This window comes from Podarcis muralis, chromosome 9 (assembly GCF_964188315.1).
Source record: "Podarcis muralis chromosome 9, rPodMur119.hap1.1, whole genome shotgun sequence".
In the NCBI taxonomy this organism is placed as follows: domain Eukaryota; kingdom Metazoa; phylum Chordata; class Lepidosauria; order Squamata; family Lacertidae; genus Podarcis; species Podarcis muralis.
Window position 1 is genome coordinate 77,669,283 of NC_135663.1, and position 24,228 is coordinate 77,693,510.

The window sequence follows — 24,228 nt, forward strand, 5'->3', positions numbered from 1 at the left end:
GAAAGGCTAGCATCCATTAAGCCCTGGTGAAGCACACAATTAAGCACATCTGTCCAATTGATATCAGTCGATTTTTCTATGTTCAGAATTAACGAGAACCAATAAATTACTTTACATCTTATTTTAATTTTTCATGGCACCAAGTAGGGCTCATTTTCAATCACTCCCTGTCACAACCATGACATTCAGCACTCATTACATTTTGCGAGGGCTTGATGACCATTGCTACTGCCACACTGCAGTACTAATCTACAACCAAATCAGATGGGTGGATAAGATGGCAAACATCTGTGCCCAACGAATCTACCTATCAAGGGTATCAGACAGTTCAAAGAATAAACGTAGAAGAAAAGTTTTTCTCACCTGAGCTATCAAATCTCCATTTTCAGCATGGACCATGATTACAGCTCCAAGACTTTTCAGAAAAGTAAAGGCTTCATAGAGCTATATAGAGTACCAAGGGAGGGGGGAACAGTCAGCAATGACAGATTATTGTATATCCCAATTCTTTTATCCCCTTCTTTAAAACACACATGCATACACACATTTCCTTTCATTTTAGGGGAGCACAACAGCCAAAAAAGGGTAAAACTTTATTTCACTCTGTTTCTTCATCTCGTCCCTTCTCATCAGCAAAGGAAAACACAGTGCTTGACACCAATTGGTTCCCTCTCCCTGTCTGCTGAAATCCTAAGAATTCACCCCACCCAGATATGCTTTGGAGTAACACATTTAGCATCACATTTACTTTGCCTCTAATTCCACCACCTTCCAGATACCGTATTTTTCGCTCTATAAGACGTACCAGACCATAAGATGCACCTAGTTTTTGGAGGAGGAAAACAAGAAAAAAAATATTCTGAATCTCAAAAGCCAGAACAAGAGGGATAGCTGCACAGCAATCCCTCTTGCTGTTCTGGCTTCTGGGATAGCTGCGCAGCCTGCATTCGCTCCATAAGACGCACACACATTTCCCCTTACTTTTTAGGAGGGAAAAAGTGAGTCTTATAGAGCAAAAAATATGGTAAGTTTGACAGGAACCTGAACATTAAAAAAAAATAAAAATCTGTAGATGCTTTCTTGTTTATGATTTCACAAAGAGCTCACACTTTAACTCAGATTCCCACAATTAGAAGGCAATAACTTCCGCAAAGTTTTTGCGGCAAATTATAAAAGCGATAAAGTCCCATCAAGATTAGAATGGATTCAAAAAATGGCTGAATACGTGGAATTAGATAGCATGTCAGAAGAGATAAAAAATAAACCAAAACAGGTATTTATCTCAAAATGGGAAGTTTTTAAAATATACTTGGAAAATAATAATAGTAGTTTAAGGTCATACGCAGCGTTCGAATAATTTCAGTAGGAGTGTTAAAAATGTGATAAAAACCAATGAATGGATTAAGGGATATTGAAATTGAACAAAACTCGTTACACAATGGCAGCGAACAATTAATACAGAATCTGTAATAAGGAATAGATGGGAAGTCTGGCGCATAGAAAAAGACCACTTATTTTATGTTTTGAAGGTTATTAGTTGATGTATTAATTCTCTTTTTTTCTTTGGTGGTGATGGAATTTATTTTCTTTTTCTGTATGGTGTGTCAATGTGAACGGTAACAATAAAATTTAAAAAGAAGAAGAAGAAGGCAATAACTTCTAAAACGATTCCAAAGCATTTTTTCTTGGAGAAAAAGTAGGAACAAAAACCAAGCCAACTCTTGGTTAGATGCTAAATGCATGTATTAAATGTGCATAGTTCTTGTTCTCTAAAGAGCAGTAGAACTGGGAGCACAGCACACAGGGAGGGGGGCAGGCTACTGTCCTGCTAAGACCCCCCCCCCGCCCTTTCCAGAAGCTGCTATAAGTCTTGGGAGGATAATCCCCTCACAAGACTAGCAGCAGCTTCCAGGAAGGGGTAAATTGTGGGTGTGTGGAAAGGATTAATCCCACTTCCCCAAATTCTGTAGCCCCAGTGCTGCCCAGAGGCCTCACAGCTACACATTAAATAACAAAAACAGTGCACATTAAACATTTACAAGCATTTGTAAATGTTTAATATTCTAAAGCAAGTTCTGGATATGCTCCAAGCATGTGAAAACATGAGGCCATACCAGTCATGGTGCTGGAAATGACATGTTTCAAAACTCCAAATTTGTGTTAGCAACATATTCTGCCATAATGTTATGTTTTAACTGTAATGTGCACAAAACATTCATCACAATTTCAATTAAAAACTAAATGTTAGCCCACCTGAAACTCATGACTCCAAAGATATAACAACAGAGAGGGTGTTCAGTAACTTTCATTTCAGAGGAAGGAGAGGGACATGACTGCTCACATTTGAACACACACCCATCCCAAACTTAAGCTTAATTCAAAAGCATGGATCTCAATTAGAAGAGTTCCTGGGAATCAGAGATCTCATATGAAAATGCACAGATTACCTGGCTGTCAGTCATTTGGTAGAGATCTTTGTAGACCATGTAGACTTGAAAAGAATTAACACCTATTTACAGGGAAAAAAGTATTCAGAATAAAGCGAATGTGCATTTTTTTTAGCATTCTGAAACAGTTACCTTCATAAATATTCATATTAGTACTGTTTATGTTAAAACAGTTTTAATTTATTTTTTATTACTTGTTTAAAATCTTTCTCTGCTACCTCCCATATCATCTCAAAGTTGTATACAATATTTAAAAATATATCAAACATTAAAATACAGAAAGATAATGCAAATGAAAATATAAGGCAGAGTTAAAAATATGATATATTCAGGTCAAGCACCAGTGAAAGCTGGGAGCACAGCTGTTTTGGGGGTTTTTTAAAGGCAGGGAAGGTGGATGCATTGTGCAGTTGCCGCCACAGAAAATACGATGACAGATGCACAAATGGCTACTTCTATTTTAAGCTTAATAGTCAAACTAGTTCACTTTCTGCTTGCAAAGTCAAGTTAATGATCAGATCCTGTTAAGAGTGCAAGCTTCTGGCAGAAAATAAAAATGCTAGTTACGTGCAGCTGTCTTTTAAGAAAGTGTTGTCTCCGCTTTTATTTCACAGTTCTTTTTCCTGATTCACAAAGTGTTCAGTGGCTTAGCCCAGGCATAGACCACCACTAGACCACAAGCTACATTTTATTTATTATTATTATTATTATTATTATTATTATTATTATTAACCCAGCCACTCTGGGCAACTTCCAACAAAGATTAAAAATACATTAAAATGTCACACATTAAAAACTTCCCTAAACAAGACTGCCTTCAGATGTCTTCTAAATGTCAGGTAGTTGTTTATCTCTTTGACATCTGATGGGAGGGTGTTCCACAGGGCGGGCACCCACCACCAAGAAGGCCCTCTGCCTGGTTCCCTGGAACCTCACTTCTTGCAGAGAGGGAACCACCAGAAGGCCCTCGGCGCTGGACCTCAGTGTCCAGCAGAACGATGGGGGTGGAGACGCTCCTTCAGGTATACTGGGCTGAGGCTGTTTAGGGCTTTAAAGGTCAGCACCAACACTTTGAATTGTGCTCGGAAACATACTGGGAGCCAATGTAGGTCTTTCAGGACCGGTGCTGTATGGTCTTGGCAGCCACTCCCAATCACCAGTCTAGCTGCTGTATTCTGGATTAGTTGTAGTTTCCGGGTCATCTTCAAAGGTAGCCCCACGTAGAGCGCATTGCAGTAGCACCACTCTGGCGAGACAGTCTGCAGGCAGGTAGGGTCTCATCCTGCGTACCAGATGGAGCTGATAAACAGCTGCCCTGGACACAGAATTGACCTGCGCCTCCATGGACAGCTGTGAGTCCGAATGACTCCCAGGCTGCACACCTGGTCCTTCAGGGGCACAGTTACCCCATTCAGGACCAGGGAGTCCTCCACACCCGCCTGCCTCCTGTCCCCCCAAGAACAGTACTTCTGTCTTGTCAGGATGCAACCTCAATCCATTAGCTAGCATCCATCTTCCAACTGCCTCCAGGCACTCACACAGGACCTTCACTGCCTTCACTGGTTCCAATTTAAAAGAGAGGTAGAGCTGGGTATTATCCGCATATTGATGACATAGGACTGCCAGGAGTCCTATTTTGACCCACAAGTCCTTTCCTCCCTGTAGGGGCAAAGGAAGGGGAACCGGCACCAGGTGCGGGGGAGCAGGGCAAACCGCCTGGTGGCGCATGCATGTGCGCTGTACGTATGGCGCATGTGCAGCACTGCTACATAGGGCGCATGCGCACACCCCATACATAAGGTGGATGCGCAGCAACTTTCATAGCGCTGTTGCGCATGCGCCACTGGGCAGTTTGCCACCACCGCTCGAGCGTGGGTGGCAGCAGAGGGTGCAGCCGCGAGCAAAGGATCCTCCGCACACAGCTGTGGTGGAGTGATGGTGGCAGCTCACACCACCGTGCCTGGGGGCAGCGGGGCAAGCCCCCCATGGGATGCCCTCTTGTCATACCCCTCAGAGATGGCACCTGGGGTGGACCCCCCCTTCCTCCGCCACTACCTCCCTGCCCTGCCCGCTTGACCCTCGCCTGATGGCAGAAGGTATCAGGTGCATGTCAGGTAAAGTTGTAACTACAAAGAAACAATCCCAACCCTTGGAATGCACGCCCAAGTGTTCCTCTGCAAGTGTGGCTTGTGCTCAGCACTGCTCATATTTGGCTACACCGGCAGTTAAACAATATTAAAAGAAAGGAACCTACAGAATGTTCCTTTTTTATTATTGTTGCAGAAAATTATTCATATATGCTAACACTGGAAGAGCTGTCAGACACCAGACTTAAGAGGATGGTATACTGAGTTACGGAGAGAAGCAGTGTTAAGTGAATGAACTTGGGCTTTATGAGTGCAACAAGCTATTTGTACAAATACCACGTTTGAGAATGAATGGAATTTTTAAATAAGTTTTTGGAATGCAAAAACAGGATAGCTGGTTGTCAGGGAACTGACATCAGAGACACGGGAGAAGGAGAGGGTCTCAGACTCTGCAGGTGAAGGTCCCAGCACAAGGGGGAGACTCAGCTCAGTGGAAGGGGAAGGAAATACACGTTACACCAAGAGTCCAGGAGAGCAAGGGGAGGAGGAGGTGGAAGGGCTCCGAGATTCTTCCCTGGAAGTCAGTGAAGAGAGCCCAGGCACCCTGCTACCCACGCCCACCCTGCACAGGAGACTCCTGCGCAATGAGAGGCGGAGACGATTGCGGGGTCAAACAGCTTTTATGTTGGCAGAGGTTCAAGAAGCGCCCACAGACAGATTCTGCCAGTGACTGAAGCAGTCAAGCGGAGATGGGCTGTGCAGTCCGGAGGATTTAACCAGGCAACCAAGCACCCAAACGGGGTCGGTTTACGCACGAGTAACTCCAAACCACTACACTGGTGATACAAGAGACAGAGAGCACAGAGAGATGTATCCAAGGGTACTAAAGGAGCTTGCAGATGTGATCTTTGAGAATTCTTAAAGAACAGGTGAGGTCCCTGAGGACTGGAAGAGGACAAATGTTGTCCTAATCTCCAAAAAGGGGGGGAAAGAAGATACAAGTAACTACTGACAGGTCAACTTGACATCGATACCACAAATGTCCTAGAACAGATAATTAAACAGTCTGCAAGAACTTATAAAAGGATGCTGTGATTACTAAGACCCAGCATGGGTTTCTCAAAAACAAATCATGCCAGAAAAAAAATCTAATTTATTTATTTCTTTTATAGAATTGCAAGCTTGGTAGATCAGGGGAATGCTGTGGACGTTGTGTATCATGATTTCAGTAAGGTTTTTGACAATGTCCCCCATATTTTTATCTCTTCATCTGACTATTCTGCTAGACTGTTACTAACCTTTATCTTGTACCAGGATATCCAGCTCTTCCCTGATTCCGTCATACCAGTTGGTGATATCCACATGGAGAGAGTAATCGCAACAGGATTTGGTGTCTGCTGCCTCGTGCCACTTTTCAAAGGAGGTTAATAGACTGGAGCTGGGTTCAGGAAGTACATGGTCAACTGAAATGAGGATGAAGTGTTTGTTAATAGGCAAATAAAGTTCAGTCCACATTTTACCTACAGATGCAATAGTACATGAAACAAAACAGGTCCTGAAACCTCTTGTTTCATTGCCACACTGTTTTTGAAGGGCTTAAAATAATAATAATAATAATAATAATAATAATAATAATAATAATAATAGCAACCCCACCCATCTGGCTGAGTCTCCCCAGCCATTCTGGGCGGCTCCCAATCAAATGTTAAAAACAATACAGCATTAGATATTAAAAACTTCCCTAAACAGGGCTGCCTTCAGATGGCTTTTAAAGATAGGATAACTGCTTATTTCCTTCACATCTGAAGGGAGGGTGTTCCACAGGGTGGGCGCCACTACCGAGAAGGCCCTCTGTCTGGTTCCCTGTAACCTCACTTCTCGCAATGAGGGAACCGCCAGAAGGCCCTCGGCGCTGGACCTCGGTGTCCGGGCTGAACGATGGGGGTGGAGACGCTCCTTCAGGTATACAGGACCGAGGCCGTTTAGGGCTTTAAAGGTCAGCACCAACACTTTGAATTGTGCTCAGAAACGTACTGGGAACCAATGCAGATCTCTCAGGACTGGTGTTATGTGGTCCCGGCGGCCACTCCCAGTCACCAGTCTAGCTGCCGCATTCTGGATTAATTGCAGTTTCCGGGTCACCTTCAAAGGTAGCCCCATGTAGAGTGTATTGCAGTCGTCCAAGCAGGAGATAACTAGAGCATGCACCACTCTGGCGAGACAGTTGGCGGGCAGGTAGGGTCTCAGCCTGCGTACCAGATGGAGCTGGTAAACAGCTGCCCTGGACACAGAATTAACCTGCACCTCCATGGACAGCTGTGAGTCCAAAATGACTCCAAGGCTGCGTACCTGGTCCTTCAGGGGCACAGTTACCCCATTCAGGACCAGGGAATCCCCCACACCAGCCCGCCCCCTGTCCCCCCAAAACAGTACTTCTGTCTTGTCAGGATTCAACCTCAATCTGTTAGCTGCCATCCATCCTCCAACCGCCTCTAGTTGTTTCTCTGTGCAAGGAAGAACTATTTCAACTAACTTAAGTTTGATCTTGCCTATTTCTTCCGAAAAGCAGGACACTGAGCTGACTAAGCCAGTAAGAATAGATCATCGCCTAAGAAATATGTGCAGCCTTGGCCAATGCACACTTAGGAGTAAGCACCAAAGTGGCCCACGTTGGAATACCCCCAGCCTGTCTGCATGCCTGAACCCCAGCAGGCACACCAGCCATACTATGCTTGAGGCAGCAAACTAGGATCATAAATCACGGTTTGTTGTTATGCCCGTTCTGACACCCTGGCTTAATCATAGCTTGTTGTCTTGCTTTGCCTCTGCTGCCTCCCCAACTGCTGAGAATAAAATAGCCTGAAAATGAAGCCACTCTCAATGGCCCTTTCACACACTGCTCTCTTCTCTTTTCCTAGAAGTAGGCTCCTTTTCCCACCTAGATCCTCACTGACAAATTCTCTCGCCCAGCTTCACTGTTTAGCTCCACTGCAGTCTTTCAGTTTTGTATATAAATAGACTACATGCATCTAACAAGAGGCATATGCTGAAAGAACACCTTTTGCCAATCATTCTCAACAGTTTTGTTTATTTTATTTATTACCTGATTTATATGTTACTTTTTAGGGTGCAACAGCCACTTCAAGACAATGTCCAAAATTTATGACTTAATAATAATAACAGTAATAATAATAACAATAACAACAACAGCAACAACAATAAGGCATTACACCTGCTTAAAACTGAACAATAGCCACTAAAACATTAGAATTTTTTTTAAAGCAACAGCAGATAATAAAAAGACAGAAACAATTTTTTTAGTAGTTTCTTAGACATTTCCAAAGATGGGGTCACTCATACTTTCCAAGGGAGAGCATTCATAACTATAGGGCCACCACCTGAAAGGCCCTGTACCTGGTACCCATCAGACTAATGCAGGGCCTCAGAAGCAGATCTGAAAGCCCAGGAAAGTTCATAAACATGCACGTGGTCCTTTAGATAACTTGGTACCAGCATTCTTGTTGCTATGTTCTGTACCAACTGGCTTCCTAATAGCCTTTAAAAATAGTCCCATAAAGCCACTTCCGCCCTGCAGAGGAGGTGGGGTTGCGGGCTTCACGGCCCCACCATGCACACAGCGGCTGGAGCCCAGCCCCCGAGCGATTTAGGGAATCCCCGGCCGCGTCACTCCCTGGCCAGCCAATCAGCTGGCTCTGGGGGCATGGCCTGCCCTATTTAAGGCAGGCAGCGCCAGGGATCTCCCTCTTTTCCTGCCTACCAGCTGTTCCTGTTTCCCACCCTCCCGCCCTTTAAGGTTTTTGTTCCTTGACCTTGCTATGGACCTTGGTTGGTCGCCATTGAGGGGTCTGGTAGGAATTTTTTCCACTTGGCAAATTGGCACCAGCCACTTGGTTTTCACTTACCTCATAGCAAATCATCACAACTTTCTTGGTATTGGTGGTTAGGCATTGGTATTGTTCTATAGATGGAAGAGGGGAAGAAGCGCCATCACCTGCCCTGCATATTGAAGTCTGATAAAGGATTCCGGGGGGCGTGGCGCTGTCCGAAGCCTATGGAGGTGAGGGCCTAAAGCACGCCCCCTATCGGTGACCCCGGGGGAGTTCCTAGTTGATGTGCATCAGCAGGACTCCCCTTACTGGTGGTTAACCCTTCCCAGACTTCAGGCTGAACCGGATATAGTTGGTTAGGACCAATGCCTAAGCCAATACCGCTTATCACCTGTAACCAATAAAGTTGTGGCCTTATTTAGCCCATTAACCTTAATAATTGGGTTATGTGTCTTTATTTTCAGGGGGGGGGGGACTCGCCACGCAAGGAGCATATTACAGTGATACAGAGGATGTATCACTGAGCTATGCTCAAGTTTTCTACACAGGGCCACAATTAAACCAGCCAAAGCCGGTGTGATCACACACACTAAGATGAAATGTGAAGTGTTTTACTGACGTTATGACACTAAAACTGCTAAGTGGGGTCATACTCAGTTTTGGAGCACATTGTTATCAGATTTCTGAGGACAGCCAGCTCTGTTTCTCATTTTCATCTTCTGCAGGTGAGGCAGCGGATGTGCTGAACTGTTGCCTGGTCACAATGGACTGAATGAGGACCAATGGACTGAAGTTTAACCTAGACAAGACTGAGATGCTGCTAGAGGATGGCTCTCCTGTCCAATTGAGTGGCATGCAGGATGCTCTAGACAGCGTCCCTCTGGATTACTGCAATGTAATTGCACAGGGGTGTCTCTGAAGATGATTCGGACTAGGCAGCATTGAATGCACCCACCTGATTGCTAAGAGGTTTAGGGCAAATGGATCACGTGGCACCGGCCCTTGACTCAGCTGCAGTGGCTGCCTGTTCATTTCCAAGCCCCATTCAAAGTGGTGATGTAACCGTAAATCTCTATATGGCTCAGAGCCCCAATATATTTTCAAACCCCACTCATGATTTGAACCTACCCAGACCCTCTGGTTTTCATCCAGGGCCCTTCTCTGGGTGCTCCTCTCATGGAAGTTTCGAAAGCTCTCCCCAGTGAGGTCCACCCTGCTCCATCACTTAACACCGTCTCTATGCTAAGTAAAAACTTACCTATTCTCCCAGGCATTTGATGGATAATGATGATGATGATGATGATTATTATTATTATTATTATTATTACTACTACCGGTGGCGACCATTTTCGGCGCTTCCAATTGACACATGCACGGGTCCTTTCAGAGACCCAGAAGGTGGCAAAATGAGGGCAGAACGGGGAGAAAGGGGTGGGGCATAATAGGGCAGGGCACTCTTATACGCTGTCTGCCAACGCATGTGGGGGCTAAGAATGGAACCCCCCTGCGAAATGGTCGCTGCCTGTTATATTTTGAATCCTTTTGCTCATAGCTGTCAACTTTCAGATTTGAAAATAAGGGATCAGCAGCCTCACCTGTCCCAGGGACAGTCTATGGGATATCTATCAATCCGGGATAGCAGCGGGAAGTAGCGTTAGAATAAGGGAATTTCCCGCAAAAAAAGGGAAGGTTGACAGCTATGCTTTTGCTGCTGTTTCAATAGATTTCTTTTATAAATTATTTCCTTCCTTCCTTCCTTCCTTCCTTCCTTCCTTCCTTCCCCTTCACCCTTATGGTCCCAGGGCAGGTATGGTTACCATTGTATTACATTGTCCTTTTTCAGGGTTTTTTGCCATTCTTTCAGCTTTCAATTTTTTGAAGTCACTTGGAGACTTATGTGGTAAGGAACTAATAAACTGAAATAACAACAACAACAATAATAACAACAATAATATATTCAGATAAAAATCTAATGTTTTCATTCACCAGCAGTTTGTTTTCCTTCAGTCTCGATAACCCATTTGCACATATCATCACAGCCACTGAAGCTTCAGCGATTACTATATTTAATGGGGAGAAAGGTCTGGACTTACTTGTTTGCTCTCCTGTGCCATATGAAACTAAACCTTTCTCTAATGCTTCTATGAATGGGACACATCCTCAGCTTTTCCTTTATGAAGTGCTGAGCATTTCCGGTACTTACTGATCATGGTAGTGCCTCCTCCTAGAGCTGCCTTTGTGCCATGATAGAAATCATCAATAGCCACCATGCCTTGAGAGGGCTTCTGCAGGTAAGTATTGACATCGATGCCTCCAGGAATAACCATAAGCCCATTCGTCTCAATGGTCTTCACTCCACCAGGAACAATCAAATTCTCTCCTATTTGTCTGACGAAAAGGAATAAGGCTATTTTGGTTCTTTTGTCTAGAAACATTAACAACAATCTTGAAGGTTTCAAATATAAACCTCAACTTCAGCGGAATCATGTACATATTAGGGTCTAACAAGTGATTATACAGCATCCTGCATCCCAATAGATCTCACTGCATTTTTGCATGCATTTTGCAACCATAGATCCTGCAAATGAAAGTTTAGCTACAGTATCTCATGGGCTGGTCTTTATGCTGCTTAGAATTCCTACAAACTGCTTGTGTCATATTCTGTAGCTTCCCTTACAGCACAGTGAAGAATGGTGCAAATTGCCCATGCCTTTGTGAAGTTTGATGAACTATTTGGGTTGTATAGTTCTTCTGATAATATAATTGATTAAAGTTGTCAGTTGCTTCTTGCAAACCTCTCTTGCGCTGTCCCTCTCATACATCCCCCAAATGGGTTCTTATGGTATCATCGAAGAATCACAGAATCACAGGATTATAGAGTTAGAAGGGATCTCAAGGAGCATGTAGTCCAACCCTCTGCAATGAACATTCTTAAGATGTACCAGAACTTAGAAGCTAGAGCCAAAGGTAGACCCTGGAACTCCATGGACACAGTTGCCTGTAGGCAGTGCTACAGTGAAACAACAGCTGTGCAGCTGTGGGGTGGCTGAACAAGCTTCAGCCATGCCAACTAAACATTTAGAGATGTGGTTCCCTACTGGTGGCCTGCGAACCTCAGGGATTCCGTGCAACCCACCCAGGGAGTCCGTGACACCATTCACATAACAAAAACTGCCACAGAGATATCAAAAATTTCAAAAGAGGGGGTCTATGGCTTGGCTTTTGAAAAACAGTGAGTGCACAGTACTTAGCTAATTGTGAACCACTGATTTAGAGAACAAAGAAATTAAATTTCATTTATCTTATTTAACAGAATTTATATACTGCTTGATTTTAAAAAACATCTAAGAAGTTTACAAAAATCCAGCTCAGTCACTCCACACACATGAAACACTCTCCACATTCTTTGGAGCATCACTGCATCAATGCGGTTTACATATAAATTGGGTCAATACCAAATACTGCAAATTTTGCTAAGTGGAAGGCTAGTTTGGCTGGAGATCTCACACTAAAGCACTAAAGGGTTTTCTCTGAAAAAAATCATACTGAAAAGTTTTATGGAAAATTACAGTAATCTGCAAAAACAAAACAGTTTTGCATCAGAAAAGTTACTGGTGCCTTAGAAGGTGATTTAATTTATTATGTTTATTTACCCGTATTTGTTTCTGTTCACTAACACTTTGCTCCCACTGAAAGTTTTTTAAGTCACATTCACATGGCACCTTGCTCAAGCCAGCTTCAATCTAACTAAAAAACTGGATGCAGAAGAAGTGGTTAATGTGAACAAATCCTAACACCCATCATACATGCACAGATGAGTGCATGTATGATGCGCAGATGACAAAATAGGAGTTTGGGAGGGCAGGTGTTGCAGGGGCAGAGAAACCAAAAAGTTTATGTCTGTTGGGTGAAGACATCCCGCCCCTCTAATGTTAACAACACTGAAATGCAGTGTGAAACACAGAAGGGGTGTGTGTTTGACCTTGCTAATGTGAACATACCCCAAATAGAAACTTTGGGCTGGAATCAATCCAGTCTACTGATATCAGAAAAGACTGGATGGGGGAGCCTGTAGTTTTGACTATAGATAAGAGATGTTAAATAGGCAAGTACACCATAATGTTGCTAGCAGCTCTTGCATCACCAAACATACACAGAAAGTTCAAAGTTTTAAAACTAACTTTATCAGCCCATCTTCCAGGTAAACATCTGCATAGAAGGAGTGGTCATCATTAATAATCCGTCCACCTTTAATGAGCAGGCGTTCACTCTGAAGGGGGGAAAGGAGAAAAAGAATTAGGTCTAATAGCTTACTTAAAAACATGTAGTTAACCATCAACAGCACAAGGTCTTAAGAGTACGATCTTCAAGAGTACGATCACTGCTGTAATTCTAGATTAGGATATCTGTTCTCAGGTCACATTTCCTGCTACTTAAAGTCAACTTCTTTACATCTAAAAACTCCAAAGTTTTTAGCCACCTAATGTGTCTCTGGTAACTTGTGAGAAATAAGTTCTGAAATGTTCAACATTATCTCCAACCAAGCAGATACCAACACAATTAGCACCCCTTTCTCAACATCGAAATGGACTACGGCTGCTCTTCTTAGCTGTGTGCCAGGAACCTTCACAGACTGGCTTTTTTTTAGCAGGACCAGCACAAGTTCATCGCCAAAGGAGATATCAGTGCAGAGCAGGGCTGTGGGGCTTGTGTGATGGTGGGTGGCCCTGACTAAATCCTCTTCTTTGCCCATTTCCACCTTCGAGCTAACACTTATTTTCTATTCCAGAAAACATTCTCCCAGTAGAGATCTTTTAGAACCCATTACCAAACCCAAAAGTGGCCAGTGTATTTGCTGAATGTATTAATTTTTCTTATTCTGTATCCAAGAGGTATGATCCCCTAGCCCCTGTAATGGATGCTTCTGAACATTAGGTGATTATAAGACACCATGTTTTCCTTTAATAGTGAAAAACTCCTGGTCAGTTAAAACCATTTCTTTGATATCCTTTTTATTTTCCAAAAGTTAGTTTGGTCAGAGGGGCTATTTATAGGGTCTACTACATTTTTCCAACTGACTGTCCAACCAGAAACACTTTCAATATATGATTATTAGGAGTTTTCAACCAGGTTATGTGTGAGCATCTCTACAACAGACAACCCCGTCCTGCAAATACTTTTTTTTTTTTGCTTCCTAAATTTTGTTATTGGGAGTTCAAATAGGCAAGATAAGCTTTGCAGTCACTGAGTTGCTAAATCAAAGTACAACTCTCTGCAAGAATTTGGCTCCAATTTGTAACTGGGCAACAACAAAAAATTCCAGCCAACCTTTAAACTTAAAATAAGCCTTGATCATTTTGCTTATAATGTGTGCTAGAAATATGGTATGTTAACAAGTTTCGTGTATTTACATTTAGCATTGGACAGGATAAAGAGCCTCTGTTTGAATTTTCAGATACTGATGAAGCTATTATAAGAAAGCTATATGAATTTGTTAATTATATTCTAAAATGGGTAACAGAAACAGTTCATCTAATTGTCCTGTATGAGTTAGCCTTTTTCCTGAAGAACTCCAACCACCCTGTGGCTCAAAAAATGAGCATATACCCACAGATGTGTGTTGTAATGTAGATTTGAAGGCATGGGGAACCTGGCAGGAAAAACAGGGCAACTCTGTTTCCCTGAGTCCTATACTGCAGCCGCAGAGAAACAGTAGTTAAGGCTGAGGAGCAGTTAAACTCAGAGAGTCCACAAGCTTTAAGTGTGAGGACCAATGGACCCTCCAGATGATCTTGGTGTAACACCTTGGTTCCTGGACCTGCTCCTGCATCTTGACTAGCTGTCTAGCATGCAGACTTTCAGCTGGTGAAGGCTTTCTTGACACAGAAATAAACAGCAGGGGGAAGTTTGCCGACTAAAAGCTTGTGCATTAAAGAGACATGAGCAGGTGCATTAAAATAAACCAAGCTGCTCCAGCGACCCTGCCTTTCCCCCCTGTGCTTCAAATTCACATGTTTTATCAAGAGGGTGTGATTAGAACCTCTTCGTTTGCACCATAACACTCACTTTTTTCCTCCTAGAAAGTAAGGGGAAATGTCTGTGCGTGTTATGGAAGAAATGCCTACGGGTGGCATGCCTACGGATTTTCCTCCTCTAAAAACTATGTGCGTGTTATGGTCGGGTGCGTGTTGTAGAGCGAAAAATACGGTAATTGGTTTGTTCAAAATAATTTTTCTGTCAGTGAAAAGTAACTGTCATATAAACAGTTTGTGTTCTTCAGAGTGGCTGCTAGGAGTTAACACTCACCTGGTCCCCTGCTCTATGCTGTATTCACTCCTTCTGGTGCCTAAGGGGGGTTCACCTCCAAAACCCCCACAAGGAACAAGTCTGTTCAACAGCCACAAAATGCCAAATGTTTGTTGGGGGCAAGAGGAGGGGGGTTGAAATATTGCCCGGTTTGGTGCTGGTGGGGTTGAATGTCCTCCACATACTGAAAATTGCTGCCTTAATATTGCTGGACAGTTCTAAGATTCTTGCATCTTCCTTATGCAGTTAAGTTCCTGGCAACTTGTGGGACTAACCCCTAATCAAATTTGTCCCTGGACCCAACTATCCCTTACTTAATGTTGTGATCAGGGTTGCAATCAAGAATTTCACCTAACTTGCAATTTGAAACAGGTTTGGAGGTTCATCAGATTTCAGAGGGGGAACTAATCAATGTTTTGGGGAAACAGACAACCCACACATCCGCACATTACAACCAGTTGCTGCCACAAGGAAAGTTAAAGCAAACATTAAGGTTTATTCCTAAGCTATAAATCTGAGAGGTTTTCATGAAACATGGAGAAGACTAGCAAGATTCTTAACAAAATAGATTTGCACAACCCTGGGTGTCTGGATAAACGGGTGGAGTCTCAAAGAGAAACAAGTACATTCTTTATTGCTTAAAATAAATCCTGTGAACCGCCCTGTGGGTATGGGTGGTATATAAATTTTATAATAATAATATCCAGATGGATTCCTGGTTGCTCCCAGCAATACCTGGATTTTCAGAAGGAAACCTGTGGGCAGCCACAGCTTCTCCTTTTCCACGTGGTGTTAGAGCGACATCGCGCTGTATCACATCCCTATGTTTCTATCTGTGAATAGTACACAATGCGCCACCTGCCACCCTAGAGCAGGCAGCCTTTTGTGCACTTCACAATTTCCTGTGCCGCAGAATTTCCTCCTTCTCTGCGTTGCCCTTTAAAAGAAGTCCAAACATGCGGCCCTAATCACATTTGCAGGGAGTGAGCCCCGCTGAACACAATGGGACTGGCTTCCAAGGAAGCATGTGGCAGGATTCCGCCGCGCACCTCTTGACAGCCTGGTGGCAATTGGCGGAGGCCTGCGCCCGCGCTGCGCGAGGAAAGAAGCACCTAGCTCCCCTTTCCCTCTATCGCGGATGGCTCCAGCCCGAGGGACGCGCCCCCAATGCCTTTTGCACGGGGCGATGTGGGGCTGGCTGCTCCGCTTCGGAAAACCCAGGGCGCCTCCACGATGGACATCCAAGCTCCCTCGCAGCTCTTGGCCGCGCTGCTTCTGTCATTAAGCCCCCTTGGGAAACCCCGCCTGGGATCCTATATGCTGGAGACACCCGCCCGGCTCCCCCCCCCCTCCGGCAGGTGCTCAGCCTGGCGGGGGCGGCTGCCCCCTTGCCCTGCAGGCGCGCGCCCGGCTCCCCGCGCTCTTTTGTTCTGCTGGGCCCGCCTGGCTCCGCGCCTCCGCAGCCAGGAAGGGGCGCTGCTGCCCCGTCGCGGCCCCAGGGGACGCCCGCCCTCCGCCCGCTCAGCCCTCAGGGCGGCACACGCGACGTGGGCCCCCCAGGCGACCCCCCCCCCCGCTCAGCGGACAAAGGGAGTCTTCGGCGCGCGGGCGGAGGGGCCGCGCCTGCTGCTCACCGTGAGGCGCGGGATGCTCTTTTTGCCTTGGTGGCCAGACATGCCTCCGGCTGCGGAGAGGGGCGCGCCCGGCGGCGGCACAACAAAGCGCGGCGGCGCCGGCCGAGGAGTCGCCAGGCAGGCGGGCGGGCAGGAGGGGCGCGGCGGATCGAAGGAGAGGCTCCCCCCCCCCCCCGGGCCTGGGCGAGGACGAGCTCCGTCTAGAGGCGGCTGCGGGGGCTGCAGCTGGCAAGGCCGCTTCCCCACCCAGGAAGCGCTTCCTCGGAAAACGCCGCCTCCCGCTCGGACCCCGGCCGGAGAAAAGGGCCCCGGGAGGGCCTGGCCCAGAGTGCGCGCCGCCATTGTGTCCCAGCCTCCCAAGAGTCCGGTCAGGCGCAGGACGGCGCCCGCCCAGAAGCCTCCCGCTGCTCGCTCTGGCTGCCGAGGAAGGAAGCGCCCTTTGCCCGAGAGGGGGAAATGGTCAGGGCACGGGGGCCCCTGAGGCGAACCCCAAAATGGCGCCTCCCCGCCAGGGAAGAACAGGTGCGCGAAGAGCTTCATCGGGAACAAGCGGGGGAGAGGAAATAGAAAGACCAGCTTCAGGATCTGCCAGATCTGACTTCGGGGTGGACCCTGAAAGGTGTGAAGAGGCTGGTGCTATTCTTAGCTTCTGTCATCATCTCCCCATATTGTTCTGGGGTGCTTCACATCCCTGCGAAACCAGTTTGACCAGACATTGGACTGGAGGGGAAATCAGAGGCAGATATGTCCCTTTCAACCTCCTCAACTGTCTCTAAGCATCCGAAGGAACAGGACAGCCACCCGCCTTTTCAGCTGGTCCCACCAAAGGAGAACTAAACAGGCCATCCTCTGTCTGCAAGAGCTTTTAAGCTGCCCTTTTGAGCACACAGAACCAAGTCACTGGACTGGAAGGCATATGCACACAAATAAAATTCGATATAACTATGAGAACCAAGTAAACTGGCGCATGTTTTCTGCAAAACCACATTTCAAATGATGGGCAACAAGAATGGGGCTGAGGAGACACCTACATGTAACTAGTGTGTATGTGTCATGATGGTTGCAGCTAAACATCCTTTGAGGACTGCTTCTCTATGACTTTCCTAGCAATATGATGCTCACTGATGACAATTTCATATAGGAGGGAGACAAACTCTCTCCCATGCCATTCACTTCTTAAAACACAGTTCTGTGCAGTTTCTAATAGCCAGCTTCAAGACATATCTGAAAATCAGTACTTTGGCCACAGTATTAACTCAGTTCACTTTTTCTTCCTCCCATATTTTCACAGCACCAGGTTGGTTATCTTAAATCTGGAACCCTGGTTTTTCTAGGGTTCTAAATCAGGAAAGGGAAAGCATATATGGACAGAGTAGGGTCCTGCTCCTGAAATTATTGCTCCAACTTGTGGAAGGCAACAAGGGGCCAGAGCTAACATGCCCATCCCTGCTTTCCCTTACTGCCTGAGGGATGTGGAGTGCCCAAAGAGAATTATGTTCTTCATTATCCTACGCAAAGGATTGTATCCAGTGCTAGTCCTACTCAGACTAGACCCATTCAAGTTGGTGGACATGATTAATTTAGGTCCATTAATTTCAGTGGGTCTGTAATATTGTGAAGAAACAGATCCTGGATATTTAGAGGGTGGATCATGCTGCATTGCAATGGCAGGCAAGTCCAACCAGCCTATTTGGTGAGCAGATTATGGGATGTTTGGACTGTTATAAGCTTGGCTAACTGCAGTCACAATGGGTTTCAGTAGGGATAGTGGGAAACATCTTTCCCTTTAATTTCCCGTGTGCCAAGAACAAATTATGGCCTTGAAAAAGTGATACATTTCTGAAGGCTTCAATATCTGGAAGAATTCCAATAATGACCTTGCTCAAAAGGTTTTGCTACAATTTTACAGTCTTCCCTTTCTCCAGTGTTCATTGCAATGCACAGCTGAAGACATACAGATGTCGGCAGGTCACAAATCACTAGCAAGTTTTCTTGTACAATAATAAAACAATGCCATTCTTTCAACAGCTTCCATTTCTGATCAAATCCTTGAAAGACACTTGATTTTTCATTTGGGGGAGGAGATAACTGTAAATATCTGGATGTATATGAATGATATTAGGGTATGTGAACTAACCTTCCCAAGTCTTGCATGCCATGACAACTGAACGCTAGATGTTCTTCCTTAACAAAAGGTTACTAGGCAGCCAATCAACACGGGTTTCTTGATCAGCTCATTAGTCATTGTCGTCCCCCCCACCCGCTCGCAACCCCCATAACCAAACTTGACTGAGTGTTGCTATGCTCCAGTGACTCCAAATAGAAATTAGCTAACTGCTCAGCTTTTCTGAAAGAAAGGTCAAGCAAAGCACAGAGAAGCCATTGCCCATTGATGAGCTCAGAAAAGCTGGAGCTGCACAACCAGAACTCCAGATGAAAACTGTCTGACTTTACAGAATTCAAAAATTCTTGAATTTGCAGGGCTTGCAACTGCTTGAGCTACTACCTAAACTGTTAGCCACAGAGGTAAGATACAGTGCGTTAAAAGAGACAGCTCCCCAACACACATGTGTGGCAGGGATAAGTTGCAGATAGGTAGCCGTGTTGGTCTGCCATAGTCAAAACAAAAAAAATTCCTTCCAGTAGCATTCCTTGAAGTGTGCATGCACACGAAAGCTCATACCAAGAACTAACTTAGTTGGTCTTTAAGGTGCTACTGGAAGGAATTTTTTTTGTTTTTAGGGATAAGTTGATGTAAGTAATCATGAAAAGAGAAACTGATACTGACACACTTCAATCATAGGGCATTCATAGGGCATTCATATTCAGAGCATTTGCACACAAGTTCTTAGCACCTGCATGCACATCTGACTGCCCTAGCTGAGCAGCCTCCATTGAATAGCTTTCTTCCAGACTTGCAAAGGAAGGGGATTGTTGGCTGTCCTTGGCTGTAGGCATCCTATCTTGAGAGAGAATGGACTGCAGCTCCAGGGGTGAAGTCAAAACCATGCATTAGCAGCACGGAAGCGACCTCCCATTGATGCAAGCCTGGGGAGTGTGCATATGGAGGTCCTGGCTGTCCAGATGGCAAGACCCCCCTCTAGACCTCTCTGATGTGGTCCATCATTAAGATATGGCTGTTTTGTATTAGTGGGCACTGTGGGTTTTATTGAATTTGCATGTTGAATTGCTTTGACTGTCACTCCCAGACCTTTGGTTATGAGACGACAGCTAAATAGAGCAGCAAATAAAATCAGATTTCAGCGGGGGGGGGCACTTTTTGCAGTATATTCCTGACATGCTAGCTAAGGGCCAAGTGACGTTTGATGAGCGAGAGAGAGCGCGACGCCCGCACTTCCCACCGCATTCCTCCCCGAGAGACATCCTTTGCAGCCCCGGAGAAGCCAGCCCGCCGCTCCCCGCTCCCCTCCTCGGGCGCTGGGTTGGCCTGGCTGCTGCTGCTGCCGGCGCTGCCGGGCCTGGCGCGGCTCTCCTCCCCGATTCCGCAGCGAGCCCTGCAGGGGGAGCCGCGACTGGGGCGGGCGGCGCCTGCTGGGCCTGGGGAGCCCCGCCGCGCTTACCTTGCCATTGTGGGCGCCGCGCGGCGGCTCCTTGCCGGCCGGGTAGCGGATCTCGACGGCGGGCGCGCGGGCCTCCCTGTCGCCGCTGGGCGAGCTGACCACCGAGCCCGAGATCTCGCTGACGTCGCTGGCCGTCTCGCTGTAGCTGTCTCCGCCGGCGCCGTCCAGCAGGTCGTGGCGGCTGCCGCTGCGCGGGGTGCGCGAGCCCTTGCGGCCCACGCTGTAGGCGTCGAAGTCGATGGTCTTGTTCTCGTAGGCGCCCTCCACCGAGGCGAACATGCCGCCGTACTTCTGGCGGGGCGTCTGCGCCGTGGTGCCCGGCCGCGCCAGGTAGACCGGCAGGTCGTCCTCCGTGTTCCAGATCCTCTTCCTCTCCGCCATCCTCGCGCCACGGGGCGGGGGCCCTTCGCGCCTTGCCGGGAGGAGAAGCCGCCCGCCCGCCCGCCCGCCTCCCGAGCGCTCCTCTTCCCCTGCCCGGACCGACCCTCGCCCGCCCGGAACACGTGAAAGAAAGTACAAAGGACGAGGCGGCGGGGAGGGGGCTGGAGAAGCGGCGCGGGCGAATGGGAAGCGGCGAGCCCAGGCGGCGGCGGCGGCGGCGGCGTCAGCAGGGATTGCAGCGCCGCAGCCCGGCCGCGATCGGAGGCGGAAGGTCGCGCGCAGAAGCAGCGCACGCCGCCGAGGGCCGCGCAGCCGGACGCCGGGAGCCCCGAGCCTCGCCTCTCTCCGGGGGAGGGGCTTCCCGGACGCCGAGCGCAAGGCCAGGCCGGCGCGCCTCCCGCCTCCAAGCGGCTGCCGGGCTCCGGGGAGCGGCAGGGGCTGCTGTCCCGGGCGGGCGGGCGGGCGGAAGGACGGAGGAAGAGGCCGCGGGTCGCCGGCAGCCGCGCGGGGAAGGGGCGGCCTCGGCCCGGCTCCGCCCCTGCGCGCCGAGGGAGCTGTCCGTTCAGCACCACGGAGCAGCCGCCGCCGCCGGGAAGCGAAGCGCCGGCCGAGAAAGAGCTCTGCGTTGCCCAAAGGCAAGGGCGCGCTTCCGGGGTGGGCGGCTTGGCCCCCAGCAAGGCGCAAAAGTCACGCCTCTGCAGTGGCTGGGAGCCCGCGCTCTCTCCGCGTTCCCCAGGTCTCTCCTCCGCTCTTCTGGGTCGCTATTAGAAGGGTTAGCGGAGCGCCCAGTAGGGCCTGGAGGGGAGAAAGACGGAGAGAGGCTGCGAGAGTTGCAGGAGGAAAAGGGGGGGAAAGGAAGGAGGGAGGGAGGGAGGAGGCAGAAGGGAAAGCAACCAGCGCAGCAAGGAAGGCGGACGGACTGATCTAGGAGAAAGCGGGCAGGCGAGGCCGAGTAGACCCGACGCTGATGGCTGCGGAACCATGGGTACCAGGGGCATGGGTGCCATGCAGCGTGCATGGCCCTGGCACCGAAAATTGTGGGTGACCAGCCCCTTTATGGGGAATGTTGTGGGTGCTCGGGCACCCAGGCTGCCGAGGAAGTCACTAGCGGAGAACAAGAAGCAAACTGTTCCAGTTTCTGGTCCATGCTCTCTCGGCTTGGGAGGCACGGATACTGATTCTTGCCAATCTGCTTTCTAAAGGTGACTATTGACAGTTCTGCAGCCTGTATTCCGCAGTCAGAGCTAGCTTCGGGTAGGTGGGAATAGCCAATTTTCTTTCAGTTTTTGATAATCATGCAAAAAAATGCAGGCATGTGGATGCAACAAATGAGGGGCAAAGTGCTGTCTTCTTCAAATATTAAATTATTAGTATCGATGAAAAATTACTTCATGTCAGCAGAAACCAATGTATGAAGTCAACCTCATTATGTTCAGTTGGGCTTAGTTGCCTTCCCAGGGTCTCTATAAAATTAATCTAGGGATTGAATATTAGAGGCAACTTATCTTTGTAGGTATGTATGTGTGGACATTCAAGGCAGCACACAATGAATACTAGGGCAGGATGGCTTGCTTTGAACTATTTCCAACTATATATATTTTACATTTTATTTCATTCCATTAATCTGTTGGAGATAAATGTGTTGCACATTATCCTTTCCCCCCAAGCATTTTTTCCTCACAACAATCCTGCGAGGTAGGCTAGACTGTGACGCTCTGGTTACAGAACTCTCTCACCAGGAAGGCTTACCTACAGCCATTTTATTATCTTTCACCTTGCCCCCAAATTCTTGCCCTCTAGTACAACCACACCATAGGCGGACATACGATCCAATTTCTGAACATCTCCACCAACACCTTGGGGAAGCATATATTATATCATCTTTTAGGTATTGGATTTGGAAGTGTGCCAATGTTTGAGGAGGCCCTGAACCAGGTGCCTTCAGGGGGCTCCTCTGCCCCTGCCATCCCACTGCTCTCCCTCCCTGCTAGCTGGATGGATGGGAGGCAGGCAGGCAGGTGGGGGCACAGAGGTTGGCTGGCAGATGCTACACTGGGCTAGCTAGCTCCCCTGAAGTTCCAGTAGCCTGTCATTTCATTTTTTTTAAATTGCTAATCCCAAGGGATTGGGACGCGGGTGGCGCTGTGGGTAAAAGCCTCAGCGCCTAGGGCTTGCCGATCGAAAGGTCGGCGGTTCGAATCCCTGTGGCGGAGTGCGCTCCCGTTGTTCGGTCCCAGCGCCTGCCAACCTAGCAGTTCGAAAGCACCCCTAAGTGCAAGTAGATAAATAGGTACCGCTTTATAGCGGGAAGGTAAACGGCGTTTCCGTGTGTGGCTCTGGCTCGCCAGATGCAGCTTGTCACGCTGGCCACGTGACCTGGAAGTGTCTTCGGACAGCGCTGGCCCCCGGCCTCTTGAGTGAGATGGGTGCACAACCCTAGAGTCTGTCAAGACTGGCCCGTACGGGCAGGGGTACCTTCAATCCCAAGGGAAGAGAGGCAAGGAGATCTGCCTATCAGATGCCAGCTCTGCATGGGGCCCTTTGGGTTGAACAGGGTGCCAGATGTCTGGCCCTAACAGTTCCGCTGATTCAGTTAAGGCATTTTCATTTACTCAGGGATTTTAATGATTTGCATTTTATGTATTGGAACAATGCTATACTTTAAAAACCCTGGGAATAAGTAATATCTGTGTTTCTTAATAGTTGAGCATCATTACTGTTCCTTGTTTTAATTTGCATTGTAAACTGTTCTGGAATAAATACTTTATTTATTGATGTCTGACATTTACCCTATATCCTGCCTCTCCTCCATCACGGAACCCAAGTGCCATACATATGCTTTCCAGGCAGTCACCCATAAAATGAAGAGCTGTACATACTTACCTTTAAAAATAATATTAAAAAAATTGCCTACCTGGTATGAAAGTTGTAGACATTGTGCAACAGGGGGATAGCCAGGTACTATTAAGGCAGGACTAGAAGAACCACTGTGCAGGCTTGCATTAGGAACTCTGCCAGGGTTCCATCTCCATCTGCATGGAGCCTGAATTCAGCAGTCAAGATGCAACAGATAAAACAATAAGGGTCCCCGTCTCCAAGGTTCATGGCTCAGCAGAGATCTGATTCCAAGTTGAAGTCCAGTCTGCATTCACCACGACTCAGTTTTGCCAATTCAGGTAGCAACCAATTGTTGCAAGAAGAAGAAGAAGAAGAAGAGTTTGGACTTGATATCTCACCTTTCACTCCCCTTAAGGAGTCTCAAAGCGGCTAACAATCTCCTTTCCCTTCCTCCCCCACAATAAACACTCTGCGAGGTGAGTGAGGCTGAGAGACGTCAGAGAAGTGTGACTAGCAAGGTCACCCAGCAGCTGCATGTGGAGGAGCGGAGACGCGAACCCGGTTCCCCAGATTACGAGTCCACCACCACTACACCATATAACAATAATACGGTGGTTCAATCATATTGAAGGGTTGGTTTAAAAAATAATAATTCTAGAATAATGCTCCAAATCAGCTAAACATTTTTCTTCAGCCTTTAGTCTAAGGTTCTTTACTCTCATATACAGTGGTACCTCGGGTTACATACGCTTCAGGTTACATACACTTCAGGTTACATACTCCGCTAACCCAGAAATAGTACCTCGGGTTAAGAACTTTGCTCCAGGATGAGAACAGAAATTGTGTTCCGGCGGCACGGCAGCAGCAGGAGGCCCCATTAGCTAAAGTGGTGCTTCAGGTTAAGAACGGTTTCAGGTTAAGAACGGACCTCTGGAACGAATTAAGTACTTAACCCGAGGTACCACTGTATAATGCTTTTGTAACATACCTGCTTCCCAAGTTGCCCAATAACATTTTCTGCAGAGTATAGACTTCTAGATTTTAAAGCAAAAACACACATTTTACTTGTGCTTGTAAGCTGATTCCCAAAGCTGCAATTAAAACGT

General features: G+C 47.2%; 1 protein-coding gene across 2 annotated transcripts in view; it reads right to left on the bottom strand.

The window, feature by feature from the left end:
• Positions 1–20,469, bottom strand: part of CRMP1 (collapsin response mediator protein 1) — a 37,204-nt gene extending 16,735 nt beyond the window's left edge. The window contains exons 1-6 of one of the 2 annotated variants that reach the window (XM_028743917.2): positions 19,904–20,469; positions 12,564–12,652; positions 10,586–10,770; positions 5,833–5,997; positions 2,448–2,509; positions 364–444 (exon numbers count right to left, since the gene is read on the bottom strand). In XM_028743917.2, the coding sequence (XP_028599750.2) occupies positions 364–444; positions 2,448–2,509; positions 5,833–5,997; positions 10,586–10,770; positions 12,564–12,652; positions 19,904–20,284 (963 nt within the window). In that variant the 5' untranslated portion in view covers positions 20,285–20,469. Of the gene's footprint in view, positions 1–363; positions 445–2,447; positions 2,510–5,832; positions 5,998–10,585; positions 10,771–12,563; positions 12,653–16,322; positions 16,453–19,903 lie in introns of those variants that run through there. The other variant, XM_028743918.2, reaches the window with a different exon arrangement.
• Between the last annotated feature and the right edge of the window lie 3,759 nt (positions 20,470–24,228).